General features: G+C 37.4%; 1 protein-coding gene across 6 annotated transcripts in view; it reads left to right on the top strand.

The window, feature by feature from the left end:
* The window catches only part of LOC122996819 (neurexin-1a-like), a 269,296-nt gene that overhangs the window by 19,756 nt on the left and 235,255 nt on the right, over positions 1 to 14,285 (top strand). For all 6 annotated transcript variants that reach the window (XM_044372532.1, XM_044372530.1, XM_044372527.1 and 3 more), the window contains exons 3-5: positions 3,439 to 3,456; positions 5,501 to 5,530; positions 6,759 to 6,806. In XM_044372532.1, coding sequence (XP_044228467.1) covers positions 3,439 to 3,456; positions 5,501 to 5,530; positions 6,759 to 6,806 — 96 coding nt within the window. The remainder of the gene's footprint in view (positions 1 to 3,438; positions 3,457 to 5,500; positions 5,531 to 6,758; positions 6,807 to 14,285) is intronic.

The following is a 14,285-nucleotide window of genomic DNA, read 5'->3' as shown; positions in this document are numbered from 1 at the left end:
AGGGTTCAAGGTCAGTAGTCATTTAATTTTGGGTGTGTTACTTTCAAGCTAGTTGGGGAGTGCTTGTTAAGAGTTTAAAATATATACCTCATGAATTCTGAATTAATAAATCCAGCTTAAACAATAATAGAGACATAGAAAGTATTCCAATATACCTAAAGTATTACTCATAACATTAGGAGATGACTGAAGGTTGATTCAAGCAGACAGGATGTTCTAAAAGTGTCAGATGGAAGATGGAAAATGAATTGTATCCATTGCTGGATGTTGTGTCTAGTGGATGTGACACATGCTCTTTTATGTGAAATGTAACGTCACCCATAGTGCACTTCCCTGCTCTACACACGTCTCTTCACCCAACAGCATTCAGACATATTGCAGGACAGACATGGATGTCTTAATGACATTTTGTCGAGCTGGCTGATGGTGGGGAGCGTGGTGTATAATGGTGGATTGAGTGATGGTAGTTTGGCTTTCTACTGACTGTCACTTTGGCATGAATCAGTTGTCACAGTTTTGAGCTCACAGTCGAAGGCGATATGAAGGTTGAGGCTGTGTTGCAGCGTCATGTCTTCAGGAAGAAAAAAAAAAGATTTGTAAATTTATTAATCTTCTTTGATTTTTTTTCTGTTGTTGCACACCAGATGTTTCATTCAGTGAGGCTTCAACTTGAATTTTAATGTAATTATTTTCCACGAGCTGTACACCGTGTGCTGCTGTTCAACCACGATCAGCAGCACAAGATCATCAGAGATGCAGATCGTCTGATAGACAGTTAAGTGCATTTTGGTGTAGTGTTACCAGCACAATAGCACTGGGATCACTTTGTCAAGGGGATTAAATGGATTTACGTCTCTGGATTAGGATGTAACCAGCTGGGTACATTTGTGAAAGAAAGTGTGTGTGTATGTGATAGGGCGCTTGTTTTAATGGTTCCTGTCAGGTGATACTGCTGTTAGAGGAAAGCTTCTTTTCTTCTGAATACTACCAAATGAAACCTCAATTGTGGTCACTAAAGATTGCAGAAGTTGGATCCAAAAGAATTACTTACACCACTGGACACAATTTGCATAAATGGTTGTAGTACAACCCATCTATTATTTTCTTATATACTGTATTTCAGAATTAGAAAATTTCTCTTTCTATCTACTGTGTATCTGTTTCCCCCCTGTTGAGATTTAAGGTGTCGTTGATCCTTCATTGTTAACACTATGTGTTCAGATCAGATTAAATAAAAGCATAGTAAAGTATAGACTGCATGCCTCCCAAGCTGTACTTAAATATCAGGATAAAATAGGCATTGTACATCTGAATAAGATTTTAATTTGGTTTTGATTACTAGTAATTAGAGGAAGGGAATCACTATAATACAATGTTAATTGTACAATTACCTTATACACAATCTTAAAATATCAAAATAGTGCTCTTAAACATGTCACTCATTTAAATGCAGTGTAATGAATACTATAATGAGATGATTATTAATTATTGTGGTAGAATGTCTAAGTCATTGTCAGTCTTTGGGGTCTTGTTTCTTTTACTTTTCTCTTCTCATGTGGTCACTTAACAGCTACCAGCTTCATGCTTTGCTTTGTCAGAATGCTTTTTCAGCAGCGTGCTTCTCATCATCAAGCTGAACTTTGTGAACAAAGTGCACTTTCTATTCTCTTTCACAATCTCATTTATCTAGATGTCCAAACATTTGAAATTAGGAATGCAATCCACATGATACATGAATATGCATTTGTGTGTGCAAATTTCATGTTATGTCAATTATAATTATTTTTTTCAAAAACTATAAAACATTACATTTCCCAAATATTCTCCATTCCTGAAGGGCATAGATAAATGAGACACTACTGTAATTGATCATGTGTCATCAACCACTATTACAAAATGTCTATAGACCAAAATTCACAAAATTTAACTAAATTGGTCATGTTAACTTGTCATGCTAACTGAAGCAGTGAACTGTTTTATTGTCTTGTAATTTGTTCACAAAATGATGATTTGGATTGGTTTTGTGCATGGTGTCTGATTTGGAAGGGGAACCAGTGGTGATGGTAAGTTATTTGGTCAAATAACCGCTTGAATCTGGGCAAGAAACCATTTTAAAGAGGTAGGAATTTGTTTTGTAGTGGAAATTAGGCTTTGGTGCCAGTCTGGCCGCATGGTTACAATAACTGAATTGATTTCAGGACCTTTAGACATTGCATGTTAGTGTCTTCATGATTTCAGTTCATTATTGTTTAAGTGAAAAGTCAAAAAAGGTAATCATAAATACCTAGAGACTAATGATCAGTTTGTTCTTATATACCAATATACTGTGTGTACATATATATATGTATATGTATGTATGTATATATATATATATATATATATATATATATATGATGACTGACTGACTATTTTTTGTTCTTTTTTATAGGCAGGTTATGGGCCCTACACATTCATTTAATTGTTTTTGCACGTTTCCAGTCACACCATTTTGTCAAACCAATTTTTTTTTCCCACTGGTAGCATGATGTTTACCACACCTGTTTGCTTTTACCAACATGTAATTCTTCTCTCAGTCTCCTTTATTCGAGTGACATATTTCACATGGCAGTTTTCCTCACTTCCACAAACCTCACTGTGATTGCCAAAATTAGTGTTAGGGCAATTTCATTTGGAAGGCAATCTCCTTTTTGCATTGCCAATATCGGCTCACTGGTCATTGCTTTCAATACTGTGACAAAATCACCTGAATAGAATTCTAGTAACACTAGACCCCACAGCCCATTCTGAAACCTCAGAGGCATTGCTTTACCACAGCCAACTCTATTTATTTAGTTTATTTTCTCTTGCAGTGCATTTCACCATATGCAGCTTGTGATGTTTAATGCCTTGCAGCTTCACTTAAGAAAAAAGAAAACAGCTCAGATATTCCATTGAGTCTGTTGAATTAAATAGTTGTTGATACCCAAAGTCCATCATGTTAAAAAACAAACAAACAAACTGCCAAATAAATGAAAGATTTAATGAGTCTAACGCAACATGATGAACCAGCCTCAAGCCTCAAGATGTGCTTTATAGCCCCTCAGCAGCTCATGCCTCATAATCAATACTGGTTCTTCAGTCTTTTAATGTTGATGTTGGTTTTTTCTGCCACCAGCAAATAATTGTTTGGGAGAAATTTATTCTTCAAGGTTATATCAAATATTCAGAAGGGCCAAGCTCATTCAGTTACAACTCTGTCCTGTATTTCAGGTCAGTGCGCGGGCAAAGACAGGAAAAGCCTATGCATAAACCAGCATTTCCTCTGTAGGGGTTACAATAGGTCACTTGCATGTGATGTTTAATGCCTTGCATGGTGACGACATGCAACGGCCAGTATTAGTCTGCATGCTGCTTAATGAATGTCTTCCTCTCTTTCTCTTTGCCTGTCCGTGCTTCCAGAAGACAACTATACCGAAGGTGGGTATATTACTGTGATCACTGGTTTCCATTCTTGCAAAATGTTGTATGCCTTCATATTCTCATGGGCAAGGCTCATCAAATAAATGTAAGCAAATGTTTTAATGTTGGGTAATGGTATTGGTATTATTGAAGTGGTAAGTCTGATTAATCAGGTTTTCATCATTCTTTAATATGGAGCTTTTATGTTCATTTTCAAAAAAAAATATCACAGCCAAAACATAAGCAAATCCCATTTTCTTTCATCATTTAACATTTTTTTAGTATTTGAAGTGAGCAATATTATATTGCTTTGCCTCCTCCTTTTAGAGGGGAAATGAAACGAGATAAATTGCTTCTGTCACACGTAATGTATGAGTGAATCATATACTTCATTGCAATAATTATATATATGACATACTAGTTATTACCTAAATTGTGTCTTTTGTTCAGTTATGAAGGGTATGGACTTAGCTTTGTAACTATATATAACCCATGATTCAACACCTTATTTGATTTGTTGGCCCAGTGGTTCCCAGTGCTGGTCCCCAGGCTTCAAAATCCTGCTGGTTTTCTTTTCCACCAGCCAGTTAACTGCAGATAATTGCATTTACCTATTATATCAGGTGTGAATCGGTGCTTAGTTTGATGGCCTTAATAACAAAAACAGCAGGAAATAGGACATCAGCAATAAAATCAAGATGGACTGTCAACTCCTAGTTAACCAAATCAATCAGTAAGAAATAAATAGTAAAACATTATAAGATCAAATAGGCAACCTAAATTAAAAATCATCTTGAAAGGCTTTGTTGAGAAATACTATAATAAAACTATTCTTAAAAAAGTCTGCCGTATACACAGCCATCATTTTTAGATTGCACTAACCATACATTACAGTAGGTGCAGAAAAACAGAACAACATCAACTGTTCAAGTTAATAAAAAAATCATTATACTGATAAGTTGAATCAGCGCCCCATATTCCATGTTAAGTATACTGAATTATTTTTTACTTGCCACACAATGTAACACATTACGTTACTGTTTAGTCGTGGTGATTGCTACCATAAGCAGATGCTTGGTGAGAGGCAACAGTTTAGGAGGTATGCATTTTTTATGTCATTGAAATATGAGTAATGCCTTGTTGGGAAGTGCTGACATAAAGCCCATAACCATTTCTAGTGAGGCTCTTGACACAGTGCTTTCTACTGGCAAGAAGGTTTAAGGATTCCATCTGTAGCTGAAATCACCCATATTTTCAAACACAGACAGTTTACTGTGGCAGAGAGAAGAGCTAACTAACATAAAGCCCTCAAATTTATTAGTTGGCAGCTAAACTAAAACCTCTTCATATAATAGCAGTTTGCATTGACCAGGAAGCTAACCACCTAGCTGCCAGATATGTTAATATCCAGGTTTTAAGTGTTAAACTGTCACCTGAATGCCTTTTGACTTATTTCAATGAGATGGAGCCACCAGCCAATCAAAGCAGTTAGTATTCATGGTTCATACAATATATTGTTATGAGTCATTTGAGTGCATATTTATTAAACTGGAATGAATGTAATACAATTAAACTGTTAATTTAAGCAATCTGTACTCAAAATGGTGCAACTGCCAGATCAAGTCCATTCATCTTTTATATCTGTATAGTTATCTGAAGTATGATTCAAATGTTTTGTGGATAGGTTGCAATTTTTAAAGGAAAACTGTATTCAGCTATATTTGTATCAGATTTTGCTCCTTCAGAGTTAGGTGGGATGATATTCTTTGCACTTCTCATCTTGGTAAAAAAAAAAAAAAAATCAACTTGAATTTTATATTTCTGAATGATGTCTAGTAAGTGACTGATGATGCATTACAACCTTCTTTGGTTGGCTGAATGCTCATCGTGCTAACCCTGTCTGTGCAACCTCCTCTTTCTTTCCGTCCCACTCTTCCCTATCCCAGCACTCCTCAAGTAAACACAGACATCTACTCTAAAAAAAAGATGCCTGCGTGTCAGTGTCACACAGCTTCCCATGATCCCTTGTTCTCTGCTGACTGTGCTCTTGTTTTCCTTTAAGGTCTGGCACACCTGATGATGGGCGACCAAGGTATGACCTCTGTTCCTTTTTCCCGTCATTCCTCCATTGTCCCTCCTGCTCCCATTGTGCTCAGAAATGTGCGTGTCTCTGACTCTTGTGTGATGCTCAGGCTTGAAGCTTCAAATATGGGCTGTCATTTCACTTATTTTGAATGACCTAGTTGATTTTCATTCTCCCACTGAGTTTTTTTTTTTTTTTTTTTTCTCCATATGACCCCTTTTTCAGGCTCATTTTGCTTTCTACTCCCCACTCTGCTGGGTAGCTGTGTCATTTCGTTCCATATTTTCTTTCTTTTTAATTATTCACAACTACTGTACATTCTGATGTTTATGATAATGTGGTTAGAAAAAAGGGACATTTACATTAGCATTTTTAGGGTATAATGCATGGTGGTGGAAAATAGCTCAATGACTTTTAAAGATAAATCTCATCTATCCTTACCACTCTAACGCATGTTGCGAGCGTTTGTACAGACGGTCTGTCCTTTCTACCTTCATCTTTTCATTTGTGTGGCTACTGCATATCCTTATCATGCAGCAGAGCAGGGATGTGAAGTATTGCTCTTCTCTTTTCACGTTCCATTGTTAGTCCCATTTGCAGTCACACAATTCCTCTCTTATATTTGCACATATATGTTGCCATCAAGCCTCTTTCTCCTCCTGTCCTCTTGTCCTTTTCCAACTTGACCATGACACTTATCGGTGTCTCCTCTCCTTTTGTCCTCTCTTTTTGTCTGGAATCTGCTTTCTTCATGGAACATTTCATCAAATCTCATAGGTAAAAGTAAAGGTACAACCATTTTAATTATCTGAATTCATTATACTATGGCAGCAGTGTTTGTGGCATTATATACTCATGCTATATGAAGTATATAAAGTCATTGGCATTTATAAAAAATACTCTCTCAACTATTATTGAAAACTTTTCAAGGTAGGTGCCGCTTTCGCTTTGCATTCACACATTTAAGCTGTGACACCTGTTTCTTTTCTGCTTGATGCATGGGAATCATAAATGAGACTCACGTGGGCATATGAACACAATAGCTTCTGTCCTAGTTCCAGTACACCACCACCACCCCAGGGGTAACTACACTCTTTTTGTTCAGATAATGGGTTTGGGGTTACGGGTGAGGCTTGATCATAGTGTTGTGGGCCTCGCATCCTGGCTGTGATCCTCACCTCTTCTCCCTTTGGGGTAAGTGGACTTCTGATCTTTGCCATTTGACTCTCCTCCTCAGGGCAGAGAGGGGAAGCTTGGCTTCTAAGGTCCCTACTGAGCATTCAAGGTAAAACTTTGATTCTTTCAAGTTGGTTGATCAAGCAAAGCAAAAATGTAGCAAGTCATCATTAGCTTGCTGAGGTGTGGGGAACTTGAATGTGAATTTGTGTGGTTTACTAATTGGAGATGATTATAATGCAGCATAATTTCAAATTTGTAACACTGAGGCTGTTTACACTTGGTTTTAACATGCTTTTCAGTGATCCGAACACAAGTGGACAGCCGAGACACATCGCCGTTCACACCTGTGTCTATCATGCATCTCCAAGGTGTCAAGCTGACCTCTTGTGTTCAGATTTCGTTACTGCCTACATCACTTCTGCTAGAAGGTCCAATGGTCCTGCGCACAGTTATTACGTCCGTCTGTCGGCAGACAAGCAGCAGATTTGTTTCGCATGGGCTAGCTAAAAAAAGAAAAATGTTTCAAGAACTAATACACATGTAGGGGCTATTCCAACAGATTGGGAGGATTTTGGCGTTGGCACACTGTCACCAAAACAACCACCACATCCTGCATTGATGATGTATTTTCCTGTTACATCCTTGTTCGGGACACATCAGGACACGTTACCATTTACACTACAAAAGATATGTGGTCAGATGTGTCCCAGACCACCTCGGCAAGTGGTTTGAGTGATCGGATCACAATGCATCTTAGTGGTCGTCTACACTTGTATTTAGTGCTGTCCAATTGCGACTCGATTGCCCAAGATGCATTTTAAAACCAAGTGTAAACAGTGTCACTGTGACATTCAGGTGTTCCACAAAAAAAACAACATATTAATTGATTTTGCTTGCTCCTGTTGATGCTTTGACATATACTATGTTATTAGTTTCCTAGTTTTGCAAATTCTTGTAAGCAGTTTTGCAACATTTCTATTTCCTTACACCAATAGAAACTATTGTATTATGTTAAATGTTGTCATACTTGTGAAGCATCATCTGAACAGGTAAGTCTCCAAACTGCGCTGTGGATGTGAAGTGTGAGACTTTGCTTTCTTCGATGTGAATAAGAATTGTAGCTACTCAAATGTCAGATATTCAGCTGCTAGCTTTGTTGATATATCCACATATAACATTTAGTGTAATGTGTTTCTTACAAACACACACAAAAACACACACAAAATGATATTATAAGTTGTGTATGTGTCGGATTTGTCATTTTCGATGTTCTAAGGTAAGTGTCACTTCTATAGTCTTACTGGTTGCTTATGGTTCTGCAAATTGATGCATACACATTGGCTTTACACACCCCTGAGAGAGAGATCCATCTAACACTATGAGAATGAAACCTTTACAGTTCATGAATTGTTTAGGTGGAAGGTTTTTCCTTATAGATGAGTATCCTGAATGAGATTCACATGAGGATTTGAACACAAGTCTTAACATTGTGACATACAGCGAATGCAATTCGATATTTCTGACTTTGTATTAGAAAATCACTATTGTAGGTGATTCCACAACTGTTAATTTCTTGAAGCTAGCTGGTTTTGAAAAATCCTTGGAGTATCAGAATTGTTATGAGTGACCCAATTATGTTAAAAAAAACAACAACCCAGAAATCACTGTTTTGTGCAGCGTTTAGTGTAAATACAACCAGTATGCCAATATGCCAGTTTTCCAACTGCAACAGCATTTTGCAATGTGAAATATAAATAAGTCACACTATGCATTTGTGTAAATATTTTATGCACAAGAATGACAATAAGTACAATAAATCTGGTCATGCTGGCTAAAATGAGCAGTCTATGACTAGTGTCTGTAGGTGTCTGTAGCATACAGTATACGGCTTCATATACGCCCACAGGTTTTTTACTACACTAAACCAAACATGCTTACATGTGGCAGAAGGCAAGCCACAGGGAGAGATTGAGACAATGCTGATGAGGCACAAATCTGACATACGTAGCACAGTGCTTCTAATTTGGGCCATGGTTAGTTGTCCCCTGTGTTGTACAGTGTGTAACATACACAGTCCAGTTATGTACTGTGTGGTCACAAACACATATCCCCACTTGAGTATTAAATCTAGGAGTGAGGACACTGCCTGTATTCATTGTCTGCTTTAAGCCTTAGAGAATATTGTGTATTATGTTGGCCCCCCTTGAGGTCCTCTTGTGTCACGTTAACCACTTGTATGGTTTATCCTCTGTTTCATGGACTGCGGTCCTTTGAGAATGGGCTAGTTTATGTGTGCTACTCTTAGCTGGTGTACTGACTGGATTCCTAAAACCTCGTTTCCATCCAGTTCAGGACATACAGTAGGATAAGTCATAATACCGCTGGCACACAAATCACTAGGGTATTTAATTGCTGTCAACACAATGAACTGCCATGTGCAGCTTAAGAGGAACTGGAGGCTGTGCAGACAGGCTTACAGGTACAAATGGGCTATTTCTAAATTAGTATACTTTCTAATGTAATTGCTTTCACTTTCTAAAGATGGAAATTGTCCCTTTTCATTATACCCTGCACATTTTGGGGATTTCTGTGAAGTGGGCAAGCAGATCCCTTTTCTAGCTTGTTTGCTCATGATGTGCTACATTTTACATGTCAAATTAAATGGATGTAAGAAAAAAAAAAAAAAAAAAAAGCACTATTCCTCTTTTTTATAAAACAGAAAGCCAGTACACCACAGCCATCAAGTGGGTGTCACACATGACACACACTGCACATGTCTTCAAATAGTAAGTTAGTACTCATACAGCACCAATCAGCTTCACATGCCACAAGTGCTGGTGCCTGCAGGCCTGCAGGTATATTTTTTTATCTTATAATCTTCTGCTAGAGTTGCATGAGCTGACATGGAAATTGAACATCAAATTATCAAACATGACACATTTACAGTCATAGCCATTGTAGTTGTAGGCGGTAAGGTGTGGATATTACTCATGTTCTCACATACACCAAATCCACTGAGGATTGTGGGCTTTAACTGTACAAATTCATATGGTTGACATATGAAGAACAACAATTTGTCTGTGTATGTTTTGTAGTGATAAATCTACCTGTGTTGTTTATATGTTTTATGAATAAAACCCAAGGTATATAAGACAAAAACAATGCCATCAACACAATTTGCTCTACACATATTTACATACACATATATTTACATACAGTACATTAGCATTAGAAATACAAATAAATCAATAACATGCTTAAGTGCATGTAATATATATTAAAATTCAATGTCCAGGACAAAAACCAATGTTATATAAATCTCTTGTGATAAACAAGTGCTGTTGCTCAGTTTCATTGCTAGTGTCATACAGTATGTGGGTTTTTGAAGTGCCGCCCGTTTACTTCTATATAAAATCTGTGAGATGCTTTTATGTCCAATATTATGCAAACTTTTACCATCTGCATGACTGCAAAGGTCCTAATGAAGCATTATTTCGCCAACGTTTTAACAGCTCCATCATTTGATGCTTAAACTCACACACTTGAAAAAAAATAGCAACACTGACAGGCTGTATGATTTTGCAATATTCTGGGCCTTGTAACCTTTCATCCTGCTATCCAGCTTGCTCTGCTTAAGTTACATATTCTCTGTGACAAGTTTGAAAGGATTACACTTCCCATCATCAGCCATGGCTCGGATATTCCTCATGTATGTCAGTTGTTTCTGAAATGTGCTGCAACTAGGATTTGTATCCAAGTCTCACATTTTACTGGTGAGAATCACATTTAAGTGACTTTGATGTCATCTTACAGCCATTAAAGGAAGATGTTATGGATTTTAAAATGATCAAAGTAACCAAAAAAAATAAAAGTACTTGTTGTAATCCTAGTTCACTGATAAAATGCCAGAGTGCTTCGGAGTGATTTCTTGGCTTCAGTTTCTTCTGACAGCGCTTGCAGCAAACTGCCCTGCAATAGAGGAAATGACTCGGATTCTGAATCGTTTCCATTGTTTGGTGTGGTTTGGCATTGTTACAAGCTGAGAGTGTCAGAACAGCAAGTGAAGAAAATGCGGCAGAGCAGTGCGTTGGTTAAATTTGGGCTCAAGTAAGGGTTCTACATTCCCTCTTCCCTTTATAGCTAGGTTGACAGGTTTGTGAGACGACAGATACAGTTTGCCAGCTGTCACATTATTGCAACATACTTGCATATTACATATGTGACTGTACAGGTATATGTCAGTCAGAAGCAGGGACTGTTACAACAAGCAATGGAAAGATTTGTCAAACTATTATTACTGGACATTTGGATCTTACTTATAGGATGGACTTATAGGATAATGGCTTTAACCAAGAGTAGCCCATCTGAGTCACATGGAACCTTTGCAATGAGAACCCAACAAGTTCTTTTAAATAATGTGGAACGGCATGTCAGAGTGCACCTTGTCAAGACTTGTCTGCTGTTTTTATCCGACAGATAACACAATACCATGTGGTGTGCATTGAATCAACAACAGATGTTGGCTTTGTTGCTTCACATGAAACCTGGAGGACTGTCAGTGAAATCCTTTCAGCTCCATTGACTCCCCCTAAATAACAATTGCTCAGCTCTAATATTAGATATCAAGCATATCTGCTTTCAGTCATTTCTTTTTGAATAAACATGAATATGAGAGGTGAATGGTATGGTCAGAATTAAGAAAGCCTTCGCGCCAAGACGCCCTTACTTTAAGTGAGGGTGCCACTGAGTGCTCATTTCTGACTGTGTTGATTCATACATCTCCTAGAGGGCATACTTAGAATTAATAACACCTTACAGTGAGTGGTCGTCTGGACTCCCATTATGTAAAATGTCAGTGGAATTGTTGTTTGAGAAGCTGACTCAGAATTTTCAACAATGAGTCTAGGTCAAAACCAAGTATATGGCTGGACTGTGTATGAAACACTAGAGGGCTTTTAATTTGAAATGATGGATACAGGAAGTTGCGACCCTCAGCTGAGGCAACTGATGAATTTTATTTCATCACTCAGTCACACAGTCAGTCAGTCAGTCAGTCAGTCAGGGACAGACATTTGCATTTATAGGGCTGGCCCCGCTGTTGCGGTCCAGCCAAAAACTCCATTGAGTTTATCTAGGTCTTGGCATTTGGGTAACGTCATCGCTATTTGCTCTGAAAACCCGAACGCAAGAGTCTGACTGAAGCTCATAGTGCATACAAATCAGTTGGTCTTTTTTTTACCCATCAGGAATGACTGTGAAAATGTAGTTTATATGTTATGTTTTGGTGGCCAAATGAGCTGAAAAGGTGATTTATGATAAACAACATTCTCTTAAAGACATCCTGTGTAAAGCCTCTCTCCTCCAGCAGGCATAGCTTTCCAAATATGACCTGCCTTATATTTCAGTGTTGTGTTGCAATTTCTGTCATAAGCTGTTTTTACATATGAACTCTGGACAATTTCTTGGGTTGCAATGCATGTGTGAAAGGGGCTATAGTCAAACAGCTCTTTAAAGATTATCTTACTAACACATAAACTTGGGGATGAAAGAAAATGTTTACCATGGCATTATCTTGCAAGTGTCACAGTTTTGCTCAGTTTAAGGTTTTAAGTTATTAAGAAGTCATTTAAACATACCTTTATTTTTGTATGGAGAAGCAAATATTTCTGTTGATGACTGACCTATTTTTCAAAGCTCATCCCTTACTTAAACGTGAATCATTTAACTAAAAGAAGGCAAATATTGAATATCTTTAAATGGCAAAAATTTTATAATGGACCCCCCCACCCACCCACCCAAAAAAAGCATTAAAATACTGACATTACAGTTATATCTGCACTAAACACTCATCAGCTGCAGGCAATGACCCCTCTGGGCTGATACTAAGAAGTGTTTATGTTGCTCTGTCTAAAAGGAATTGGTAGATAACTGCACAAACAATCAAGTATCCACATGTATATGCATCCAGTCAAGTGAATGCCACTGAAATGCTATCAAAACTAATTTCACTCATATAATTACTCATGTTCCCACATAACAGAAATGTGAAAGAAAATTATGACGGTGAGGTTAAAATGGTGATGAATAACTGCTGTTGTAATATACAACAGTGGTTGCACAGGATATGATCATTTGGTTGAACAGGCAGGTGATACTCAAATAGTAGTCTTTGCAGTGATCAGATACGTTGATATTGTCCTTGATACTAATTAGAATGGATTAGCCAATCTTAGAAACTTTCCAGAACAATAAAACTGAAATTTTGATTATCCTAGAAAATATTTTGGTGTATAAATATTCCCACTTTAGTGTGATGCTTAATTAGAGCCTCATAACGTGACACATTGAAGAATGTTTACTGTCAGTTTCACACAGTAAGGAGTAAAGATTTTAAATGAAAAATCAGAATAACTATTGCGAGAAGAAAAGTGGGGTCAGTGCATCCCTGTCTTTAAGACTCTAGCAGAACATCCCTATCATCAGACAGGAACCTTGATATTGGACAATTCTGTAAAATCCTGGATCATGTCCAGTGACAATATTTTTAACGTTCAATACCAACATTTTAAAAATACTTTCTTTCTATGATATCTGTGAATGGCAACTACAGTATGGTTGAGGTTAGGAAAACCATAGTTTATTGTAGAATTGTGAAGGTATGGTTAAGGTAAGGTAACTAAAATAATAGGTTAAGGTTAGAGAAATTATAATTATTTATCTGTAACAGAATACAAACTCACCTCACCCACATGAACTTAGGATGTGATGCCCATCCATCCACCACACTTCCTGCTGAACACTGAACATAAGCATTGGACTTACATCATGACCTCAAATATCCTCTAATTTCCTACATCTAGGCTAAGCTAATGGGAGCATTAAATTATCAACCAACTATATGCAAGAAGCCAGGGCCACCTGTGCAAAGAGAGAAGCCAACGCACAGTGCCAGTTCTAGCGTGGGTGTTGCCCTAGGTGAGATCTGAAAATGCGCCCCTTCCCGCCTCCAAAAAACGAAAAAAAAAAAAATCACTGTTGGAGTTGGCGTGACTTCCAATAATAAACCTAATATCCAATCCCCTCACATCGTCTCCTCTCATCCAATTTAAACTCTTTTACCCTTAAAAAGCCATAATCTGTTTCATGAGGCAAGAGAGGAGGCCAAGCTGGCTTTTTGGAGAAAACTGCATTTCTTTGGGAGGAAAAAATTTAGCCTACAGTATAATATATTAATATCTGAAATGTTAATCCACTCAACTTCATTGATATACAGCATCCCAAATTTATTGTACAGCATCCCAAATATGTTTTCAAGTCATGATGTTGGATTTAAACTTCAGAGGAGACTTAAACACCTGTTAGTGAGTACATGATGCAAACAATAAGGGCTACATCTAAAAACCTGTTTCCCATATTACTGCTGACTATATACAGTATGATTATTATCATTAAAACAACACAGCACAATAACTGCTGCTATTAAAGTGGTGAATGAAATTTTTAGGCGCTCAACTGCAAAACATATTGTGCAGCTCATTTCATTGATTTGTCCAAGGCTTTTGACACAGTTGGCCATGTAACTTTG

Source organism: Thunnus albacares, chromosome 14, assembly GCF_914725855.1.
Source record: "Thunnus albacares chromosome 14, fThuAlb1.1, whole genome shotgun sequence".
Lineage (NCBI taxonomy): Eukaryota > Metazoa > Chordata > Actinopteri > Scombriformes > Scombridae > Thunnus > Thunnus albacares.
Note: the sequence above shows the minus strand (reverse complement) of the source record. Positions and strands in the feature narration are given on the sequence as shown.